Source organism: Athene cunicularia (genome assembly GCF_003259725.1).
Source record: "Athene cunicularia isolate RWA chromosome 22 unlocalized genomic scaffold, athCun1 chr22_part1, whole genome shotgun sequence".
NCBI lineage: Eukaryota > Metazoa > Chordata > Aves > Strigiformes > Strigidae > Athene > Athene cunicularia.
The window spans coordinates 4,525,234-4,547,902 of NW_020799128.1; the positions used below are offsets into that span (position 1 = coordinate 4,525,234).

A 22,669-nucleotide genomic window follows, 5' to 3' on the forward strand; every position below is an offset into this window, starting at 1 on the left:
GCACAGCGAGGGCAGCGTGGACCCACCCTCGGTGTCAAAAGAGCCACAGCTCGTCCCGGCCACGCTCCACACCGAGGACCCCAGGACTCCACGAGCCCCCTGGCCCTGCCGGACCCCCCGGCACACAGGGATCAGCTGCTCTCACCTTTTGGAGTAAAATCCCATGGTTTACTGTAGGAAATCCTGCAGGTGTGGGAGGGAACGGAGGGCTGCGGGGCGAGGGCGAGGAGAGGCAGGAGGAGGGTGTCCCCCTGCTGCTGGGGCAGCCCCTGCTGCGGGGGCCCTCGGCATCGCCTGCCGTGCCCCTCGCTCCCGAGGCTCTCCCTGGCAGATGCCGCAGCTGAGCGCCCGGCACCTCCGAGGGCGCGAGGAGCTGCACTTGGCGCACCTGGTGCTCAGCTTCATCACCATGGGCTACCTCTGGCAGGAGGGTGAGGAGGGCACCGTGAAGGTAAAAGCAACCTGCAGCTGCTTCACGTGGGCTCCAGGGGCTGGTGCCGCTCCCCTGGGGCTCATCCCGCGGGAGCAGCCTCTTTCCTGAGGCAGCAGCAGGAGCGTGACCCCTCCTGCCCCATAGACAGGCACCGTTCACCAGCCTGACAGTGTCCCCATCTTCTCCTGCTTTGTGCCCCTCAGGTCCTGCCCCAAAATCTCGCTGTCCCCTTCTGGGAGGTCTCACAGGCCCTCGGGCTTCCCCCCATCCTCTGCCACGCGGACTTTGTGTTGGCCAACTGGAGGAGGAAGGACCCCGACGGGTAAACGGGCGATCGCAGCTGGGCCCAGCGTGGCTCTTCCCACGGTCAGGGCAACAGCGATGAGCCTCAGCAGGTCCCGTCCAGCACAACGGAGACAAACGGTCCCCAAACCGCTCCTGTTCTGCCAAAACCCACCGAAACCCACCGTACCTGGGGGGCTGTCACGGGTGCAGACACAGGCGCCCGCGGGGAACCGGCTGCCCTCGGGCCGTGAGCTCATCCACCCCCCCCCAGCACAGCCCCTTGCTGAGACAACCTATAACGTCTCTCTTTCTCTCTCCTTTTTTTGTGCGTTTGCTGGCAATAACTGGAATGCCTTCAGGTCTCTGGAAATCGAGTAAGTATTTAAGATGCTTATTTATTTTCTTACAGTAGTAGTTTTGTTTGAATTGGCTTGGCACTGCAACACTGCAGGGCTCTGCTTAGGTTGAACCTGTCTCCTGATGTAGGAGCACAACAAAACCAGCTCAGTCTTTGGCACGCAAATGCCACTGCAACAACAGCAAAGCGTGACCGTGGCTGAACCGTGGGCTGCTCTAGTCCACACAGAGCCCGGCTCTCATGGGCCAGGCTTTTATCCAGTGAGTGTGTGGGGAGGGTCGCAGATCCCTCAGGCCCACGCAGCCCCTCACCCCTTTTGCTCTGTGCCAGCTCATCTCCACCGGGGGTGCAGAGAAGAGGCTCTTGCAGCCGGGAGGGTTTTGCTCCAACGGCTCACCGGGCCCTGGGCTGCGTGGGGAAACCCTGAGCGAGAGCCCTTGTGACCCCCGTGTGGCCACTCCACAGGAACCTGGACACCATCATCTCGCTGCCGGGGGCAGAGAGCCTGCGAGGCTTCATCCTTGTCACCCTCCTGGTTGAGAAGGCAGCTGTGCCTGGGATTAAGGTAGGAGGGCGCTGCCGTGCCCTGTGGCTCTTTGCTCACCCAGAAAGTGCCCTCAGGCACCCCCGGGGGTACCCGACCCCCACACGCTTGCTCAGGGGCTGGGGGAAGGGGCAGAGCTGGCGTCAGTGGCAGCGGGTGTTCAGAGCTGCTGTACGCAGACATCCCTGCCTCTGCAACCCTTCATCCTCTTCCTCTTCCTCCTCCTCCTCCTCCTCCTCCTCTCCTCTCACAGGCCATTGTTCAGGCCATTCATGCCATCCTGCAGCTCGACCACGAGACGCTGCACAAGGCCCTGCAGGAGCTGGCGGAGGCCATCGGGGACATGACCAAGGCGTTGGCCCGGATGCATGGTACCAGCAGCCTTCAGCTGGAGGCAGCTTGTGCCCTCATGCCGCTGGGCACGCTCGAGATCATCAGATTCCATTAGCATAAACACGCACACACTTGGCCTGTAAAGCATCTCGGGAGGGCTGGAGCGGGAGGAGGTGGGAGAAATTGAGGGGAGCTCAGTGCTCCCGGGATGGTACCTGGTGTCTGAGCACACAAACGGGCCTGGGGTAACGCGTGGGGGGTTGTTGGGCTGAGCAGCTCTGAGCTGCGATGCTGTGCCCGAGGAGCCCGGCTGGGGGAAGCCCCCCGCAGGGACAGGTCACCAGCCCCCTGCAGTGCACCGGCCCCTCCGGCCGGGTCCTTCCTGGAGCTCGGGTTGGGTCAGTTTGGCTGCGGGGGGAGCGCTGCCCCACGGGGAGCGCCGGGGTGGAGGGCACTAACTGCCTTTTGCCCGAGGTAACACCTACGGTCTGATTTCCTCCTAGACTTTGTGGATCCAGCAGTATTTTACGCTGTGATCCGGATCTTTCTCTCTGGGTAAGTGCGGCGCGTTTCCCTCCAAAGCCACCGCGTCAGCAGCTCTGGGGGCCGAGGGCAGCAGGGGATGCGCTGGGACGGGGCAGCTCAGGGTGGGAACCGGCGCCGTGTCCGGGGCCCCCACGGGTGACACGGTGCTGTCCCTCTCCCGAGGGAGTTCCCAGGTGCTTGATCCGCCCGTGCGGAGCCAGAGGACAAGGGCTGGGGTCTGTGTCTCCGTCCCGCGCTCCAGCTCAGCCCCGCGCGCTCTCTGCACCACAAGAGCCGCAGTTGTGCAGAAATGAATCATTCCTGCTCTCGGCCCGAGCGGTTTTGACAGAAGACTAATTCCTCTTTACTTCGCATGCTGTACACAAAAAGCTACAAACCCGAGTGGGGTCTCTTCCCTCTGCATGTTAAGGAAACATCTATAACAAGCCTCTTGCTGTTACCCCATTACAATCCCATTACTTAAAAACCCCAATCCCACCCAAATACCGACACAGGCAAAGCAGAATCTCGGCAGGAGAGCCCGGCGTTGTGGGTTTGCTGTCCCTCCTCTTCCCTGCGGGGCTCCGAGCATCCCCACTGCTCTGCTCCCGGGCTTCTCAGGGGGTTCTATTTTTATTTCTCCTCAGCATATCTCAGCATTCCTGAGTCAAAAGGCTCCATGCATCCTGATTAGGTTTCTCTCATTTTTTATCCAAGCTGACCTTGTCTTGATGGTCATCAGCCTGGAAAAACATGCCTTTTAAATTCCCTTCTGCTTATAAGAACTTCCCACTAGTAAAGGTTACTATAAATACATCCCTGGGAGAGCTAAAAATATTATGGTATTTGATAATGATTCTATTTTCTCTGCATTTTGTGCAAAATCTCCTCCAACATTCAAACAGCCTTAGCAGCCAGCACCAAAAGCTTCATGAAGCGGTGCATTCTTCAGAAGGTCAAGAGATGTTTTCGTGCCAGGCACATTATCTCTCCGAAATCATAACTCCTCTTTCCATTTGTGAGGGAGGATTTATCCATTTTTGCACAACAGGCACATAAAGCCGGATGACAGGGGCTGTGAGTTAATGGTGTACGGGGGGGGCACCGACACTGCCCGGTTCCCGGGCTCGCCGAGGACGAGCAGCTTTATGAGAGGGAGGAAATCACATTATAGGCTCGTGCTCTGCTGAAATAAATAAAGGCAGGCTGTCCTGCGCTCTCTTTAAAGGCATCAAGAGTAGCGAGAACAGGGAAAAACCCAAAGTGCAAACTTCAAGGGCTTGAAAGAGCATTTGGGCGACTCCACCTGCCGCCGCGGCAACCCGGCCTCCCCTAAGGAACTCCGGTGTGTCACGGAGTTATTGCCCTTATTGCCCAGAGAAGTGCCCCAGAGCAGCTTGGCATCTGCCAAACCCACGGGGCAGCTGCCGGGGCCAGGGCCCTAGCGGGAGATGGGGCCACCCCACGGGTGCTCCCCACTGCACGGAGCGCCCCAGCGATCCCTGGCGAAGGAGAGTTAAGGGTCTCTCCCTGCACCCACGGCCTTGTGACGCACCTCGGCGGGGTGTCTGCTGAGCTGCTCTCGTGTTTGAGGACACTGAGCGAGGAGGAGGAGGAGGTCCGCGGGCAGGGTCGGGGAGGTTTTGCTCAGTCATGCCAGCCCAGGCCCCTTCTTGCAGCCCCCCGATACCAGCCTGACTGCTCTGTCTCCCTGTGCAGCTGGAAGGACAACCCCGCCATGCCGGGGGGTCTGGTCTACGAGGGGGTGTCCGATGAGCCCCTGGCCTACTCGGGAGGGAGCGCGGCCCAGAGCACCGTCCTTCACGCCTTCGATGAGCTCCTGGGGATTCGCCACAGCGAGGAGAGCAGTGAGTCACACACGGTCCCTGTTCCCAAGCAAGTAAGGGGGGGGGGAAAAACGAAGCAGAGAGGACACTCGCCCCTCTCGCCCTCGTGGGGCCCGGCTGGGACGAGGCTCTGCCACCTCGTTAGGGAGGAAGCCTGTAAACGAGGCTCTGGCAGGAACTTCCTCACCTCTACAAATTCCCAGAGGGGACAGACTTTGCTTTTTGCGTGTCAACTTTTTGCCTGAGGTTGCGGATGGGCACGGAGCGGGGGGAGCTGAGCCCGTCAGCGTCCTGCCAGTACACAAAGTCTGTCCCACACCAGAATATATTTATCAGGAATTAGCAAAACCACTCTAATCGCAAAATAAACCCCAACAACCAACTCAAAGCCAAAAGGCTGAGTAAGGGCTAAAACCTGCCTTTAGACCAACCCCAATGCAGCAGCGACCTAATCGGGGTTTTCTTTCTCAATGAACTGGAGGCACCGAGGCAGAACGGCGAGGGCAGGGCAGAGGCTGCGCGGGCACCAGCCAACTCCTGGTCCCCGCAGACCAGCGCTCCAGCCCGGCCGCTCTTTGTGTGTCGGGGTGTCAGACCCCCTCACCCACAGCTGATTTTCCCCCCTTGCCGGTGTTTCGCAGGCGCCTTCCTGCGCAGGATGAGGCAGTACATGCCGCCGCCGCACAGAGCCTTCGTGGAGGAGATCCGCCGCGCCCCGCCGCTGAGGCAGCACGTGCTCTCCTCGGGGGACGCTCGGCTGCGCGCCGCTTTCAACCGCTGCGTCTGCGCCCTGGCAGACTTCAGGTCCTACCACATCACCATCGTCACCAAGTACATCGCCGTGGCGGCGGCCAAAGCCAAGGCCGGGCGGGCAGAGCCGGGCGACGGCCCCGCCGCGGGGAAGCCCCCGTCCGCGCTGGAGACCAAAGGGACCGGCGGGTCCCACATCTTCAGCTTCCTAAAGAGCGTCAGGGACACCACGAGGGAGGGGGTGATCAGCGCCTGACCTGCCCTCAGGGCTTGCAGGGCACCGCTCAGAGGGCCGCAGGAGGCCCAACGTCTCCCGTGTGTGTTGGCAGCGGCCGAAACCCCCTCTGGCAGCCCCCGTCCCGCTCGCGCGCCCCTGGGACACAGGAACGCGGTTGTCGAGGGAGGAGAAGGGTGCTGCTGGTCACCCCCAAAAGGCTGCGTGCAGCTCCGGGATGGGCTCAGCACCCTCCCCCGGCTCTGGGATGGGCTCAGCACCCTCCCCCGACTCCGGGATGGGCTCAGCACCCTCCCCCGGCTCCGGGATGGGCTCAGCACCCTCTCAAGGCGCCAGGAAGAGCCGTGTCCTCCCGAGAGCTGCTTGCCGGACCCCCCAGGCTCGCTCCCGACCCCCCCCGGCGGGGGTTACAGGGCCTAATAAAGCAGCGATTCCCCCAGCCAGCCGCGCTGCCGGGCCCTGTGTCGGTCGCGAAGCCGCGGCCCATCGCGACATGCCCCTTCTCCATCGCGAGGTGGCGGCAGAAACCTGCCTTTGGTCCCGCCGCAGACGGGCTCCCGAGCACCAGAGGAACGGGGCGGGGGGGGCAGGTAAAATCAAACCGGGGCCGGGATCTGGGAGGGCGGCGGTGAGTGTTGGGGGCTGCGGGGCGCAGAGAGTCGCAATATGGGGCTTCCCGCTGCCCCCCACAGCCTTTGGCAGCCCGACATGGCTCCTCTCCCCCCACACCCCCCAGTCCCTCACTCTGCCGCCCCGACGCGCGTCTGCTCCATGCCCGCAGCTCTCGGTCCCTCGTGGGTCCCCGACAGCATCAGCTCATCGAACCTGCCAGCCCGATGCTGTGATACCGGGGCTGGGAACGACCGGGAGTCCAGTCTGAAAGCCAGAGCCTCGCCTGGTCTTTCACAATTACTCGTTTCTGTGAGACACTTTTGTCTGCTGGGATCCCTGCTCCGAGATCTCACGGCGCTGCCGCTGCAGCGGGACCACCCGGGCTCACGGGGGACGCTGCTGACACCCCCCAGCTCTCCAGTCACCGGAACGACGCCAAAGTCGCTCAAACTCAGCGGGGAGAGGAAAGTGGGGAGAGAAGCGAGCAGAGTGTGCGGGGAAGGCGCGGGGTGTTGAGCTGGTGTTCTGGAGGTGCCGCACTCAGGCGCAAGGTTTCACCCTCCATCGCCAACTTCACGGCAGCTCCTGATTGATTAAGGGCTCGGGAGGCGACGGGGGCACAGCTGCAACATTTGGGCCAGCACAGGCTTCCCTTCATGGGCCTCGATGAGCAGCACCGTGCGGTGGCAGGGGGTGCGGGGACATACGGTTTCCTCGAGGGGCCAGCGAGGGCGAAACACCTCGGCCAAAGCCACGGCCCCCCCAGGCCCGCAGCGGCCGACGCCAGGCTCAGGCCAGGCCCCGCGGGTCCGGCTCCTGCGACACAGACACGCGGGAGCAGCAGCGGGCCCTCAGCTCGGCTCCCGCTGCCCCCCCGCACCCCCCGAGGGCGTGGGACTGGGCTCCACCGTGCTGGGGGCAGGGGGGGGAAGATCTTTGTGCCAGGAGCCGCGCTGAAGCTTTTTTTGTAAAGCCAGATGCTCAAGATGCCCTTTTACGGTGAGAGATCACCCCCCAAATTCCTTGGAATTGGCGTCCTTAGGGAGTCGGGCCATATGCCTGCGTGTTTTGCCTGCCCAGGTTTTGCTGGCAGGGCCACCAGAGACAGGTTTCACACCCAATCAGTGCCTTGGTGCAAAAATAGCTCTGGCAGTGCCACTTCTCCTGCACTATCGGAACAAAGTCAAGGTCCTTTGAAATGAGGCTTTGTTCCCATAAGGGCAACAAAAAGCTCGGCACACGGCAGCTTGAATTATTAAAGCTCCTTGCTAAATTTTATTTTGTGCCCTCTTTTGGAAGGCAGTCTTAAAACTGGGGCTTAGGAGAAGATATCTTCAGTAAACAACCTATGGGAACATGTCAGCATCTTTAAATCTTTGTCTGGCAGCCCTCATTCCGCTTGATCTTCATTTCTGAAGAGCTGCTGCATATTTTATGTAGGAAATATTTCATTCTGATGATTGCCTTGGTCTATTACATTTCAGACCATTTCAGGGAAACAGCAAACTTAGAGGGGGCAAAAAAAAATTCACTCCAGCTAAATGAAAAATGGAGTCAGGACTTGCAGGGAGCTGGTGCAGGCTGGCGGGGGGGGGGACATGTGGACTCCACCCGCGCTGCGAAATGCCCAAATCCACACCGGCAGCAGCGATACCGGGGCCAGGAAAGGGGCAATGGGCCCCGGGGGGGGTTGTTCCTGCCCAGGGTCCTTCCCCGCACACCCACCCCTGCGCCGCACTGGGACGGCGGTGGATTCGTGCTGCCTTGGAAGAGAAAAGGGACCTGGGAAACTGGGGGAGAGGGAGGGGGAACCCTGCACCTTCCACACTCTGCTTCTGGGGGATGAGGAAGGTGCCCAAAAGCTGCACAGAAAGAGTCAGGCCACGGCGCTCCCAGGTTGGGAAACCACAAAGCAGGGGCCTGGCACGTTTGAGTTCACCAGATGCTCTGTGGACGCATCCAGCGGCAGCACACGCAGCCGGCGGGTGCAGCCCCTGGACAGATCCTGGGCGCTCACAGCAGCCAGGCGGCGAGGCGCAGCGGGGCGCAGGCCCTGCCGCCTCCTCTGCCGCCGGGCCGGCTCGGCTGCTTCACGAGAGCTTTGCTTTCTCTGCTTCCAAACCACTGCTGTCTAATACTGATCACAAGACGCAGCCGTCGAAGGTCTCGGGTGCATTACGACTGGCAGCACGTTGCATTTAAATAATTTATGCCTGCGCCTCAAAACACCACAAGGCGTTTGAGAATAACCCGGTGCTCAGCATTAGTTTGGCGCTGCCCGCAGCCTGAGCTCGGCCCTGAAGGGCTCGTTTCAGCGCAGGGGCAGCCCGGGACACACAGGGCAGCTCGGTCCTTCTGCCGCTGAGGGGGATGCGAAGAGCAAAGGGAGTTTGGGAAGGGCTGTGCCCAGCCCCAGCCCCAGCCCCGACCCTGCCTGGGACAACCAGAGCCCGTGGGATGCCCGAGGCACCCGGCGCTGCTGCCTGCAGTGGGACGGGCAGAGTTAAGCTCATTTCTGCCCAGGCTCCACGCGGGATTTTGTACCAACCCCTGAGCCCAGCAGCATCCACTGGGTCAGCCAGGACGGATGCCAGCTGGGGAGCTGATGCAAAACCAAGGGGGATGTCGTGGCCCTCGGCCACAACCAGACCAGCAGCTGCAGACCCACATTAGCACCACCCAGACAGAAAACTCCCTTATCACGGCAAACAGTGGCCCTGCCCCTGCAGCGCTGATGCAACCTGCCAACCTGCAGCTCGGGAGCCACCTGGCAGGGCACTCCCAGCCCCGTGCGGGGGGTGTCCACCTTCCTGATGCCTCGTTACTCCGTTTATTAAGTGGACATTTTCTCCCACAGTCTGATTGTCTGACCCATGTGATGGAGAAGGAAGCCTGGTGCGCACCTGGGGGATGGGGGGGCAGGAGGAGACCCTCCTGGGGATACCTTTGATGCCACCAAACCTGACCAGAGCCCCAGACAACTCTGCTGGGCATCAACACAAAAATCTGTCCAAGAGCTGCATCCTGTTCCTCGGCAGCCCAGGCACCCAGCGCCTCTCTCTCACCTCATCCCCAAATCCCTTCCCACCCAGCCGGGGGACGACGCTTCCCTTCCCTAAAGCCCCGCGTGTGGTGCACGAGCAGGGGCAGAGGCGTAAGCGTTGCCCTGCAGCGAGGTCTGTTGGGTCCCCACCACCCCACCCCGGGGCATGCCCAGGGAACAGCCCCTGGCTCCCTGACCCAGCCTCGCCGCCTCCCCTGGGCAAGGGCAGACAGCAGGAGGGTCTGCAGGGTCCCGGGGCTGCCCCCCGCAGACAAAATCTTCCCTGGCCCTGGGAGGGTGGCGCGGGGGACACTGGTGCACGGGTGTCCCAGCTCTGGGCTGTAGCTCACGTCATCTCCCAGGGCAGGGCCCCTCGCTGCAGCCCCGGCAGCGCCCAGCACCCCACAGCGCTCGCCGCTGCTGTCCCCTCCCGGCGCGGTCCCCAGCCTGCCCGCGCCCCGCTGTCGCTCCCTGGGCCGTGCCCAGCCCGGCGGCCGCCATCCCACCCACGCTGCTTGCTCAGACTTTCCATCCTGCTCCTCGATTGCTTTAGCCTCTGGTTCCCTCCTCTCCTCGCCCGGGTCTCACCCAGGTCACCTTCCACCACTGTGCGAACGTTCCTGAGATGCCTCTCGGCGCTCCCCGGGGCGTCCCACAGCCCCTGAGCTGGCTCCACCAAGCGCTTTGCTGTGACTCCTGCTACCGCTTTTGTTCTCGTGAATATTTGAAATCGAACAAGAACACAAACATTTGGATTCTAGACACTTCCCAACCCCGACCTTATTTATCATACTTGGCTCTGCTCCTGGAACCGGGGCTAGAGGAGGCTCCGAACAATTTAAGTTATTTAACATGCTGTGCATAGATCAATCTCACTCTCCCCTCTAGCCACAGGTTTCCCTTTGTGGTTTGCTGCACACTTATTATGTCCATCAATATCCAAGTAATTAAAATCCCCCATTATCTGAGTCCTGGCTGCCTTACTAGCTCCTCATAAGCTATAAAACATTTCATGATCGACATCCCTTAAGTGCCCGGGAGGGCCGCAGCCCTGTCTCGGGATCCCCTGGCTGCTGTTACAACCCTGAAGGTCCCATCTCCACCGCCCGCTCCAGCCGCCAGCGTGTCTGTTCCTCTCCACGCGTTCCCCATCTGTGCCAGAATTGCTCATTTTTTATCCCCGTTTTTCTCCATCCACTGGCAAGATTATCTCAGAGCAACCCCCCAGCTCCCACTTCGCTGGCACACCAGCTGTCCCTGTGCGTGGTCAGGGACCGTCCCAGGGCTCTTGTGGGGGGACGGCGGCTGGGGCACCCCCACAGCCCACCAGTGGGTCCCTGTGGGAGCAGCCACTGACTGTCCCGGCTCGGCACGCTGCTCCGGGCACGGACACCTGGGCCCGCGGCCCCGCAGTGACTGTGGTGGGCACGTACCCGCCGTGACAACGTCTCCAGACAGATACTTGTCCCCTAGTTGGGCTCTCCTCTCCTGCACAGGTCGGCCACAGGTCTCAAAGCAATTTATTACTAACAACTGAGTTTCCTTTGTAATTCCCCCTTGGGAGGGACAGGAGGGCACAGGAAATAATTGCCTTCATTTTCTTTCTGGTGCTGCTGCTTGCCTGAGACCTGACGCTGCACCGGTGCATGCCTGGGGCACCAAATCCCTCCCAACACTCGACCTGGCAAGAGCACAAGGAATGCGCAGGGCTTCTGCTCTGCCCAGGGAATTACTCACCTTGGCAGGAGAGACTGCAGTCCAGATATGATTAAAGGACATGGCTCAGGCCAAAAAGTGCTAATTACGGCACAGAAGGAGGAGAGAGGAGCCTAATATGGAAGGGGAGTGAGGAACTGATTGAAAAGCCATCGCTGCAGGGATGATGGACGCGGGGCTGTCCCAGCCCGGGGCCACCGGCACCACTGTGCTGGGGACATGCCGGCACAGCACCCCGAGGCAGCCACAGATGTCTTGCCAACATTGTTTTAATTCCGCCGTTGGCGTCATCCTGTTCTACCGACCACATCACGCCATTCCCTACGCGCTTTGCCCAGGTGTCCCTGGGACCTGCCACCCCAGGCCCCGGAGGAACCCTCTGTCCGGGAAGGAATGGGTTTGTTTATGCTCCCTGTGTGACCTTCAGTAAATCTCTGGATTTCTCCTGCAGTTTAGCTTTAGACCTCGTTTAGACCAGGCAGGCAAACGTCTCTACGCTGTCTGCTAACGACACGAGGACCCTTCGCCTGCTCTGCTCCGCTCCATCTGCACAGGCTGCATCACCCCTCCCCTCCTGCAGCTGAGCCCCAGTGCTCTCCTCTCCTTTGCCAGCCCATCACCTCTCCTCTCCTTTGCCAGCCCATCACCGCAGCGTCTGATCTGCTCCGGTGCGGTGTCAGCACTGCAGCGGCGCTGGGAGAGGAGACGGGGCCGCGCACCTGGGGCTGCCCCACGCAGCTCAGCTGTCTGAGCACTGGGAAGCTCAAAGCACAGTGCAGGCGGTGTCGGGGAAATGCTGGTGAAGTTTTCCCATGGACGGTCCGTGCTGGGAAACGGCTCCAGTGCAAAAGCGAGTCACCAGATGGAAGGATGAGCAGGGGGAGCGCTGGGAAAGGGCTTTATTTCAAGCCCTGAAATCCCCGATGTACGGCCAGCATTCATAAACTGCGGCACTGTTAATGCTGTTTGGAAATAAAAGGAACCAGAGACCAAAACATTAGCATTAAAATAAAAATAGCATCGCATGGAGCAAGAACAATTTAGAAACAAGCCAGAGGTGGGCCTTGACAATGGTCTTTGACCTGCTTTTAGGATTATGAACACGGCAGCAACTGCATGCGGCGGCTGCAGCCCCCATGGCCCGCAGCGAGCGTCTCAGCTGGCAGCCGGGGCTTTATGGGTTCCTGGGACACGGCAAAAATCACTTTCCTGTTCATAAAATGTATTTACTTGGAGACGAGCACAGCGGGTTCCTGGTTTATGACAATGTGCTAGAGTAATCTGAATAACAAATACCATGAAGAAAATGCATTATTATGAAATATGGGGTTTTCCAATAAGTAAATCATGGGCATTATTTGCATGTATAATACCAAGAGAATGTGTCTAGGACAGTTGGTGCTGGCTGGAGCATCTGACACAAAGATCTGCAATAAACCAACAGCCCCCTCCTTTAGCTCTCCTCCTACCCCAGCTCCGCTGGGCTCTGGTTTTAGGATGGGGGGGCAGAGCCCGCTTCTGCCAACCTTTCCTGCCCAGGAGAGCTGGGCCGCGGGGTGCGGGCTGAGGAGGGCAGCGAGGGCGTGGACCGATGGTCTCTCACGCCAGGAGCCAGGTGACACCAGGGATGTGTCGCCGGTGCTGTGCGGAGGAAGCGCGGCAGCCGCCCAACGCCTGTTTGCAGAGTCAGTCACCGCTGCCCGCGGCTGCCAGACCGGGGACACAAGGACAAACACAGCGAGCAGCGCTCCTGGCAGGCACGGTGAGCCCGTGAGCAATCCGTATGCCCAGAGCTCTGTCAAACCGATTGCTTAGAAAAAAGAAAAAAAAAAAAAAAGGAAAAAAAGACAAGGCACTGCTATTATTGCAGTAAGAGGCTGTCTCATGCTGGGCTCTGCTGCTAAATATATTCTGTGTTTACTGTACGCAAGAACAGTAGGAAGCCTTCCGAAACGGCACCAGGGTTGCTCTGATTTTTTTCAGCAATCAATCACGCCTGGCTTGAGCCATTTATATCCTGACACAAATGGAAAATATTTTTCTGGTTTAATTTCTACTGATCAAAGACATTTCCTCAACAGACAGGAGCCCCGTGGCCCTGGGGGGAGAACTCCCCGAGGAAACTATTTCACTGCGGAGACGTGGGGCACGGTCTGCTCGTGGTGGGATGCCCCAGGAGCAGACAGGGTGAGTCAGGACACCATCCCTGCAAGGCCAAGAGCGGGTAGCAAGGCTATTAATCCTTTTTCTTCCCAATTAATTAGCTGAACTAGAGACTTGGTGTTTACCTACGTGCTGGCCAAACAGGGCACCTGTGAGAGCATCGCGGAGCTGTTGCTGCTGCGCGCAGGCGGCGATGCCAGGGCCGGGCATGTTGACCCTGGAGCTCTGGGGGTGGATGGTAGAAGGGGTGCAGGTGTCCCCCCTGAGCATCCTCCCTTGGGGCAGCTCCCACCCACCTCATGCCGTCCCTGTTTGTGGGTGCAGCCCAGCCTGTGAGGAGGCAAACGCTGCCCCTCCGCTGCCAGGACCCTTTTCTCCAGCTGGTGCTGTGAGGAGAGACCCGTGGAGGGCAGGGTTTTGGGGGCAGATATCTGCTGGACTTTGTTTACGTTCTCCGTCAGATTTCCCTAAACAGCGTGGGGAAATGCTCCTTCCATGAACCTCATCGTGGCCGGAACTGACTCAGCTTTCTGCATGGAGAGGGTTTTGGAGACGAGCTCACCACCCTCGTCAACTTGCCATCACGCTCGTCACTGTTTACTGATACACAACGTATTTTATTTTCCTTCACTCCTCACGTCAGCGCGGCGGGTGCGGAGCTCCCGGTGTGTCCCTGCAGCATCCTCGGCTCCCCCAGCCCCCCCCTGCACCAAGCTGCCCAAAGCTCGGCCGCTCGTGGGCACCGGTCAAACAGCAACTTGTGATTTAAGGAGCAGCAGCGACCACCCCCCCCACGATGATGCCAAACCTTGGGGCCTGGGATCCCCCTTTCCCTTTTCCCTGGTCACTGCAGGGGCAGAACCTGCACTGTCCTCCCAGCGCTGCTCCCGCAGGCACACGGCATCGCTCAGCTCTTCCTCCTCGATGCTTTCGTGGAGCAAACACGATCAGCTCAGAGCAATCCAGGCGCTCGAGTGCATCCCGAGCCGCGGCAGACAACCCACACGAGAGCTGTTTTACCCGGTGTTCTCCAACTAAACGGCCCTTTCATGCGTTACGGAGGAAGCACGCAGCCCCACGCTGGTGTTTTGGCACATTAATTACCCGCCGCAGCCGTCGGCCGCTGTGGCGGGGCTGTGGAAGCGCCGATGCCAGGCTGGGCAGGACGCCAGCAAGATTGAAAACGCCTGTTCTGACCCATTTACTTTTCAGGGTTTCTTATGTAAGAGAGAAAAGAGCTGAGGGCTCTCCTATCCGTCTCTAAAACACCTTGGGTGCTGAACAGCCAGCTCGGGGCACTGCTCTGGCCCCCGGAGCAGTGGCTCGAAGGCAGAGAAATGAACAGCCCCCAGCTGAGCATGTCCAGGGCTCCCCAGCCCCCGCAAGAAACCCATCACCACGCTTGTCGGTGGGCTCGGACCAGGCTTTGCAGCTCCGTGACCTGCAGGAAGGACCCCGCAGTGCACGTTCAACAATTTCACCTATTAAATATAGAGTGTAGCCTACGTGAAGATTCGTAGCCAAGCGGTCTGGCTGACAAGACCTAACGGGCAGCTCGGGGGCCGTTCTCTGCCCGGACATCACCCCCATGGCGGAGGGGCGGCTGGCATCGGTGCTGGTGCCCGCTGCACTTGGTGAGTCTCAGACAAACCCTCATGACCAGCTGATTCCTCTCCTGACAGAGACATGGAGACAAATCTGATCTACTTCTCCCAGGCAAATGCCAACAACTTCAGAGCAGGAACTGCAGACCGGGCTGGTTTCTAGTCTGACACGGAACCTCTGAGGGATCAGAGCAGGAGCAGCCACAGCTCACACTCTCAATTAGCAGTTTGCTGATGAGCTGGGTCTGTCAGAGGGGCTGTGAGGCGCCTTTTCCTATACCTATATACATCCACACAGCATCATCCCTCTCCCCTTTCCTCCCCTCCCACACAGAACTGAAATTAGCCTGCAGTTCTAAAACTGTTCCTTTTTGTTTGAACTGCCTGCATAAATAACCTGATGCAGACAGACTGAAATACCCATAAACCAGCTCTGACACTTGACAGGGATTCAAGGGCAGATCTCGAGAACAAAGACAAGGCTCCCTCATAAACAAGGCATCAGTCACTTAGATTATAACAATTAGGCAACGTGATTGTTGGGAAACATCTAGAAGGCACCACTGTAAGAGCTAAACGAGTCTAGATGAGCTTCAAGGTCTTTTCCAACCTTTATGATTCTGTGATTCTGTGACTGTTGTGGGCCGCAGCTCGGAGCGTTGGGGGTTCCCCCTCTGGGGCCCTGCAGAGCGGGTCCATGTCCTGCCACAGTCTCTGTGGTTCGGGGAACATGGGAGCCTCCCGGCCCGGCTCTGCCCAGCATGGTACAGGGCTCAGCTAGGGCGGGTGACACTGGCACGGGGCTCAGCTGGGGCTGGCCACACCGGCACGGGGCTCAGCTGGGGCTGGTGACACCGGCACGGGGCTCAGCTGGGCCTGGTGACACCGGCCTGGTACCCGAAACTGCCGGTGCCGCCGCCGTCCCGGAGACAGGCTCTACAGCCCCGCTGTCACTCTCCCCAGTGGCAGCTGACGTGTCGGCTGCAGTTTGCTGGGGAAAACAACCACTGGCAGAAGTTCAGTCACCTGCCATAACCCTGGAACAGCCCAAGCCTGGCTCCTGCGGCCACGCAGGTCTCAGTCTCAAACCCGTGCAAACCCGTGGGACCCTGTGCAGCCCAGCTCCCGTCCCCCAGAGCGGCGGGGGCACGGACAGCCCCCGGGACACCCTGAGGGGATCTGCAGCAGGGCCTCAGCATGCAAAACCCCCCCAAAACATGTAGGCATCCATCAGCCCTGGCAACCCAGCCGGCCGCTGCTGCGGTGGGCAGGGAAGGGCAGGGGAGGGCAGCGCCCTGCAGAGGATTGGGGCTGTTGTGCCCCCCCAGTGGCGGGAGGAGGATCCCAGAAATTGCTTTTCTAACAACCACACAGCGAGAGCTGTCAGGCCACGGGAGAGGGTGATGGGAGGCAAACACCATCTGTTTTCTCCAAGGAACTCCTTTGTTCCTGGAGGAATGAACTACAAGGCTGGTAACACCACAGATTCAAGCTAATCTCCCACACAATTTACATATGGGTTGTTTTCCTGATAAATCTCCATGGGTGCAGGCTGGGTGTTTCCCTCAGCTCTGATTATCAGTTTTCTTCTCCCAGCGTTACTCAGCTACGTGTCCCCAAACCTCGACTGCGCGCTGCTACCAAATACACACACACGGCTCTTCCCCAAAACACGGCCGGGACAGGAGCTGCCTCTGCCCCGCGCCTGTTTCACTTTGCCACAGGATTGGGGAACTGAGAACTAAATATGCAGGTTTTCTGCTAGCAAAGGCTGTGCCTCTGACGCAGCTCAGCTCCCTCGGCACGAAGCGGGTGCTTCTTTCCTCACCAGGGAAATGCTCTTTAATTTCCTTCTGGGAGGATCACAAACCAGCACTGCCTTTTGCAAATCAGAACTGACAGCTGCCCCAAAAGCGTGAGGGGCTGGTCGCTGCCGGTGCCCAGAGCTGGGGAATGGCCTCATGGCTACCAGCCACTCACCCAAAGCAGGCAAACCAGCAGCAGCTGCAGGTCAAAACCAGGTTCCAGACAGAGCGCACTGGCGTGAAGGTGCTTTGCTGCTGGAACCCCCTCGCAGCCCCACACGGCCCCTGTGTTGGTTTCCTGGCCACGCTGCCCCACTCACAGAGTCTCAGCCTTGCATGGGGCTCGCCCAGGCTGTCCCCCGCGCCCGTCGTGGTTCCAGGCAGAACCACCAGCCCCACAGCCGAGACCCCAGTCTCCTCTGCACCCTCGCAGCCCTTCCAGGCACCATGACCCCCCTCCGCCCCACAGTGCTCCCTGAGCCCCGCAGGAGGCCCTGGTGGGCCGTTTTGCACATCTGGCTCCAGATGTGGTGCCGACCCCTGTACACAGCCCTGGGCGGCAGCCCGGGCGGCTCCGGGGGCGATGGGGGGCACCAAGGCCCCCAGGAGCCAGAGCAGCACAAAGACAGGCATCCTGTCTGCACCCCTCCTGCAGCAGAGGAAGCGGCTCAGCAGAGATTAGAGCCGTGACGAGGGGGCACTTGGGCGCCGGGACGTGTGTCTGGTACTGTCGCCCGCTGGCTGGGCTGTGACAATGACCAGAGCCAGCCCCGCGTCCCAGCCCCAAGGCAGGATTTCCCGTGAGCCTGTCCCCTCGGCACCAGACAATGAGCTGTCTGACAACTGGAGCCGGCTCTGCCTTCGCCCTTCTCCAGCACCGGGTACTCGGGGACCTTCAGGAAGATCAAACAGGAAATTCAGCGAAGAAAGAAAAAGGTTGTTCGTGCTTGAAAGTCTAAACTTTCATTGCCGTGCTCAGCCTTGCTGACCCGGGAGGAAGATGCTGAAGTCAGGATATCAAAATACTTTCCCTGGCTCCCATGGAAATATCAGGACAGGGGGAGCAGGTCTGCAGGCCGATGGTTTGGTGCCATGTCAGGACAGAGGGCACCCACTGCAGGACCCACCCGCTGCGGGGTCACCCCGGCCCCCGGCCATGACCAGCTGGGCCCCGGCAAACCCGGCTCCTTCTGCCCAGCCCGCTGCTGGGCAGGCTCGGCTTTAACAAGGCTTCCAGCCGTACCGCACGCTCCGCCTGGCAACCTGCCACCCGCCTCCCCAGTACCTACCTCCCACGACAAGTGGGGAGCGCCCCAGCGAGTTTCCCTTTGCGAGACGGTGCTGGGAAGCCTCAAGCATTGGGAGAAGCCACCCGTGGCTTCCTTGGTCAGCCAGCCTCCCCCCATCGCCGGCCTCTCCAGCCCCCCGACAGCAGCCGTTACACACCAGGAGCTGATGTGTCCTCAGCGCAGCTTTGCTGAGTGCAGGGCTTCTTAAAAAGGGCTTTTAAAAGCGCCAGAAGTTTCTGTTTCTGTTCTGTTTCTTAACAGGCATGATTTACTTACTGTAGCTGGCTAGTCATTGTGTCCTGCACTGTATTATTAACTCAGTGATCGTACATCTATCAGAGAATTTATGAGAAATGAGGAGACATTCATTATCTGTAATACCACAAACTTTACTCTTATATGGTCTCCCTGTGCAGAGCGATGCTGGGTGGCAGCACTCACAGCCAGGCGGCTTCAATATGTTCCCTGGGCCAGCGCAGGACGGCGATGCTCTGCAGAGCTCCCTCCTCCTCCTCGTCGTCCCAAAGGCCACAGCCCCCCGTGCTCAGGACAGCAGCCCGCCCTGCACCCTTGGTGACACCGACCTGCCCGCAGGGACATGGCTGCCGGATCAGCCAGCACCAACCCTGCACCAACTCCTCTTACTGAACTCACACCATGAAAATTGATTATTTTCTTTGATTTGCCAGCAGCCAGCGGTGCTCTTAAAATGTCAGGAGAGCTGCAGAGGTCCCCTCGCAGAAGCTGCAGGACCAGTGCAGCTCTCACTGCCCGCTGCCGGTTTTCCCACCGAACTCAGGTTACGGGTGAAGGAGACGAGGGACGGGGTGGAGGAAGCCCTGTGGGGAGATCCCGGGAGCCCCTGGTTGCGGCTGAGTGACAGACGTTAATAAAAATACTCTTGCTGGCCCGGGCTGCAGGAGGCTGGAGCACAGAACTAACGTGTGCAGGCTATGGCTGATGGAACAAGGCCTGTCTTAGCAGCCCAGAAGCCAGCATCTAATTTAGTTTTCATAGGTAGGATAAAGAAAAGTATTAAATAAACACAGTGCAAACTTTTTCCCCTTTGTTGTCTGAAAACCAATAGCTTGCTTTCCATTTTTTAGGCAGGCAGCTGTGTGAGCTAGATTGTCTGAGACATGGTTCTACTTTCCAGCAACTGAGCTGCAGCAGAACCACCATTAAAATACATCCCACTGCACTGCACCCCTGAGCTGGGACCGAGGGACAGGTCACGGGGAACACATGTGGCCAGGTTGAGCTCTCGGGTCTTGTAAGCAAAGGGCACAGTGTCCTGCCGTGAGACCGGGGATAAGTGCTGCTAGATGCTCTATTAGAGAAACAACAACCATGGAAAAACCCAACCAACAGCCAAACAAACAGAGGGCCCAGGTGGAGGCTGTGCTGCACAGAAAGAGGCACGTGAGCCACAGTGGGAAGAAACTGAAGGCAGGTTGGAGACCCGGGGAAGGCGCTGCCGTTTGCATGACCTGGATGTCTGACAAATTCCCAGGAATCTGGATTCCATGAGGAACACCATGAACTGGTTCCTCTTTGACCTTACACCATCCCGCAGCTGTCTGCTGCAGAGCACTCCATCTCAGACACATTTCCCAGCAGGGAGCAGACACAAGGAGCCGTGTTTCTGGCCGCTGAGCAGGGCAGGGATTCTCCAACCCGCACGGCCAGTGAAGGAAGCAAAGGCTGAGCGTGAGCAAGAGGTTGAGGCCACATAGTGACCCCCCAGGGAAGGGATGGGAAGAGAAGGGAGAGCCTGAGGGTCCCGGGCATTCCAGATTCTTACATTCACTGCATGAGCTAAAGACCGAGACATCTGTATATTGTAAGGCAATAATCTGACTTTCCTCCCCGGTTCCAAAGACTCCATTTCCCGGTATTTTGCATGTGACTGGGAAGGTCCCTGCAGCACCAGCGCTCTCCTCAGGGTCTGCTGCATCTTTCAGTACCAACACAGTATGAGAAGCCGTGCAGGCTTGGGCAGGCTAGTGAAAGGAAAGCTATGCAAAACATGCCCCAGCAAAATGCAAAGGAATCCCAGATTGCCTTCTTTGGAGTGATTTTGGATGGTTACATAAATGCAGACAAGGTTTTCTGTAAGAGTTTGCGGGGAAGGCACCGGCTGCTCCAGCTCCCCTAGCCGCCAAGGGCAGCCCTGGCCTTCCCTCCACCTCCTTCTCTCGGGGCTGCCGACTCCTCGCAGGGGCTGGGGGCTTCCCCCTTCCCCCCTTTCCCCTGCTTTACCTGCCCCTCTCCTACAAGGGTGCAGCCGGGATCCTCCGGCAACTCGCAGCTCTGAGCCAGAGATGCCTCCGGCTCCAGACCCACGTTGCCGCCAGCGGGGCGCAGACCTGGCCGCTGCGTCACCATCCTCCGGATCCTTCCCCCGGCAGCTGCCTGATCGCGCTGCCAGGCCCAGAGGCTCGGTTTAGCCTACAATAAATCAGAAGCGCTTCAGCTTCCAAACCCTGCTGGCCGGGACGTGGGATGAGTTGCCTGTGGGATGCAATGCTGCAGAAGGGCCCCTCTGCACCCCGGCGCTGCCCGTCCCCCCCCGGGGGAGCACCCCAGGGCCGACACGTGGTGAGCAGCAGCGGGGTGAGGGACGGGGCTGAGCCGCTCTGCAGAGGCGGTGGGGATCGGAATTAATCCTGCCATTAATGTGTGAAATGGAGCGTTTGTGTATCACAAAGCAATTACACAATAATAGCAGGAGAGCGATGATAGAAATTGCATCTTGTCTGAAGTTTTGCTCCAATCCAACACATGAATAATTCCTCCTAGGCATTACTGGAAAAGCAGTATTAAATGAGCAATATAAACAAAAATTACTGGAAAAAAACAGATGAGGCATGCTTCATTTCTCAGTCAGAGTTGAACGCAACTAAATTTACACAAAGTGGGCAGAGAAGCTTGAAGGGGCAAAGACATTTGTTACTGCTCAGTGCAGGATGAGCTCACAAGAAAACGCTTCATCTTGGCAGCTTTCGGATGTCTTACTCCTAGAGCATGGGCTTGATTCTCGGTTTCCATGGCAGATACTTTTCTGAGCTTGTATCTTCCACAAATATTGTTAATTTATTCTGTCAGCCATGTCTCTGCAAATACCTGCAGAACGATTCCATGTGCAGTAAGAGCCGTGAAAAACAGGCGCATGTTAACGTGCCTCAGCTCTTGTTTGCGACTAGGGGAAGCCGTGCCTTGCAAAAGAAGGGCTCGTCTTCTACCGCCACGACATCACGGCTGATCTTTTGGCACTATTTTTTGTCCCAAGTACTTTGAAAGTGAATCATCTGCCCAGCGAAGCAAAGTTCATTTAACATTTCAGCCAAACAGTTTTTAAAGGCAGGCTTTTCCCCACACGGCGCTCCAGGCAGCACTTTGCACCTGAGCCGGGGGGCACCAGCACCTCTTTCTCCTGCTCCCCCCTCGTATTTCATGTTAACACGAGTCTATAAAACATGAGGCTCCTTCACAGGCAGAGACCCAGGAGCCAGCCACATCAAAAAGCTCCTGTTTTCAGGGTGGATTTACCAGCCCTGCAAATGTTGAGCAAACAGCGGCTGATGTGTAATTCTCACAAATTCAGCCAGACTACAGCAAAGTGAGAGGCTTTTAAGTCTTTCTGGCAGAGGGAGAATCACAGGGTTTTGCAAAGTAGTTGTTTATACACTAAAGCACATAACAGCTAGCACATACAGAAGAAACTCGGACAGACTTGTAAAAAGTAACCTGCGCAACGGCAGCAATGCAGAACCGCCGGAAAAAAACGGTGGGGAGAGCTCGTGCTGGGAACAACATCGCAGAGCAAAGTCCTGGCACCAGCGGGGAAAGTCTGTCTGTGCTGGGCTGTGGGGGCTGCGGGGGCTGCGGGGGGCTGCGGGGCGCAGGGCTGTGCCAGCGCGTGCCCAGCACTTGAGGGGTGACACCCCACGTCCCAGATGGGAAAGGGTCGAACACCGAAGCGCAGCCCAGTCCGTCTCCTGGAGGGAAAAGCTTGGCTGGAACCTCACAGGACCTGGGGCTGCGTCGTGCTGGGCCTGCAGCAGCTCACGACTCCTCCCGGTCCGAGCTCCGTGCCGGCACAGGCACCGGGCACACAGACCTCGGGTGCTCTTACCTCTCCCGTGGCTCCCGCTGGCCACAGGAGAGGGTGTTTTGGGGGGCTGCGCTCACACACAGCCCCTCGCTCTGTCTGAAGGAGCAGAAGTTTTGAAGGGAACGTGAAATGACAAGCAGCTGGGTGATGTTGCCTTGGATCTGCTCATTGCTGCGGTCAGAGACCACCTCCACACTCGGCGGTAAATAAGGGAAACCCTCTGGGGCCGCTGGTGAAACTGGAACGGGGACAGAGGCTGTTTCTGGACCTTTTCAGTAAGGATGAGTAACAGGGGTCATCAACACAACCGGTAAACAAGCCGCTGTATTTCCAAACAGAGCCTCTGTAGCATCCGGCTGCTTTTAAGCCATTAACCAAAATACCCTTATCTGCGGCTCCCTGGCCACAAGTGGCTTTTGAACCCACTGCCATTCTGGGCCGGATTTAGCTGTGCTCAGTACCACCAGATTTCTAAGCCCAGCAGGACACTCCAGTGGTCAGAGCTGGCCCCTTGCAGGCAGCCATGGCCAGTCCATGTCCTCAGCAAGAGGGAGTCACAGAATCAGGGAATATCTCGAGTTGGAAGGGACCCGTAAGGATCATGGAGTCAACTCCCTGCCCCTCGCAGGACTGCCTAAAACTAAACTGTATGACTAAGAGCGAGTCCTCCCAGCCCAAGGGCTCGGTGTTTGCCCAGGGTGGGGTGGAGAGCTCAGACTCTTCTGGAGCAGACAAACTGCGCCAATGAGCTGGAAATTAAAGAAAAAGGACACTCAAGGCAGGAGCAGAGCAAAAATTGCTCAGTGGTGCTGCCGCAGCGCAGTGTGTGCGGCGGGGCAGAGCGATCGTACCTGCTGCCCCCGCGAGAGCACTGCCACGGGCAGCTGGGGGGTAACAGCCCGGGAAGGCTCCTCTGAGGACGTTATGGATTAGCTGTCTTTGGGAAACCACTTGCCAGTTAGAAAACAGAGCTCTGTGAGTGCTGAGCGTCACCTGTGTCGTCTGGGAAG

General features: G+C 58.7%; 1 protein-coding gene across 1 annotated transcript in view; it reads left to right on the forward strand.

Annotated features, from left to right (window-relative positions):
- Window positions 1-5,917, forward strand: part of IDO2 (indoleamine 2,3-dioxygenase 2) — a 7,655-nt gene extending 1,738 nt beyond the window's left edge. Inside the window, exons 3-10 of the mRNA XM_026863039.1 lie at window positions 332-451; window positions 637-755; window positions 1,078-1,092; window positions 1,542-1,641; window positions 1,874-1,991; window positions 2,457-2,508; window positions 4,198-4,346; window positions 4,967-5,917. Of these exons, the coding sequence (XP_026718840.1) occupies window positions 332-451; window positions 637-755; window positions 1,078-1,092; window positions 1,542-1,641; window positions 1,874-1,991; window positions 2,457-2,508; window positions 4,198-4,346; window positions 4,967-5,331 (1,038 nt within the window). The 3' untranslated portion in view covers window positions 5,332-5,917. The remainder of the gene's footprint in view (window positions 1-331; window positions 452-636; window positions 756-1,077; window positions 1,093-1,541; window positions 1,642-1,873; window positions 1,992-2,456; window positions 2,509-4,197; window positions 4,347-4,966) is intronic.
- The last annotated feature ends 16,752 nt before the right edge of the window (window positions 5,918-22,669 follow it).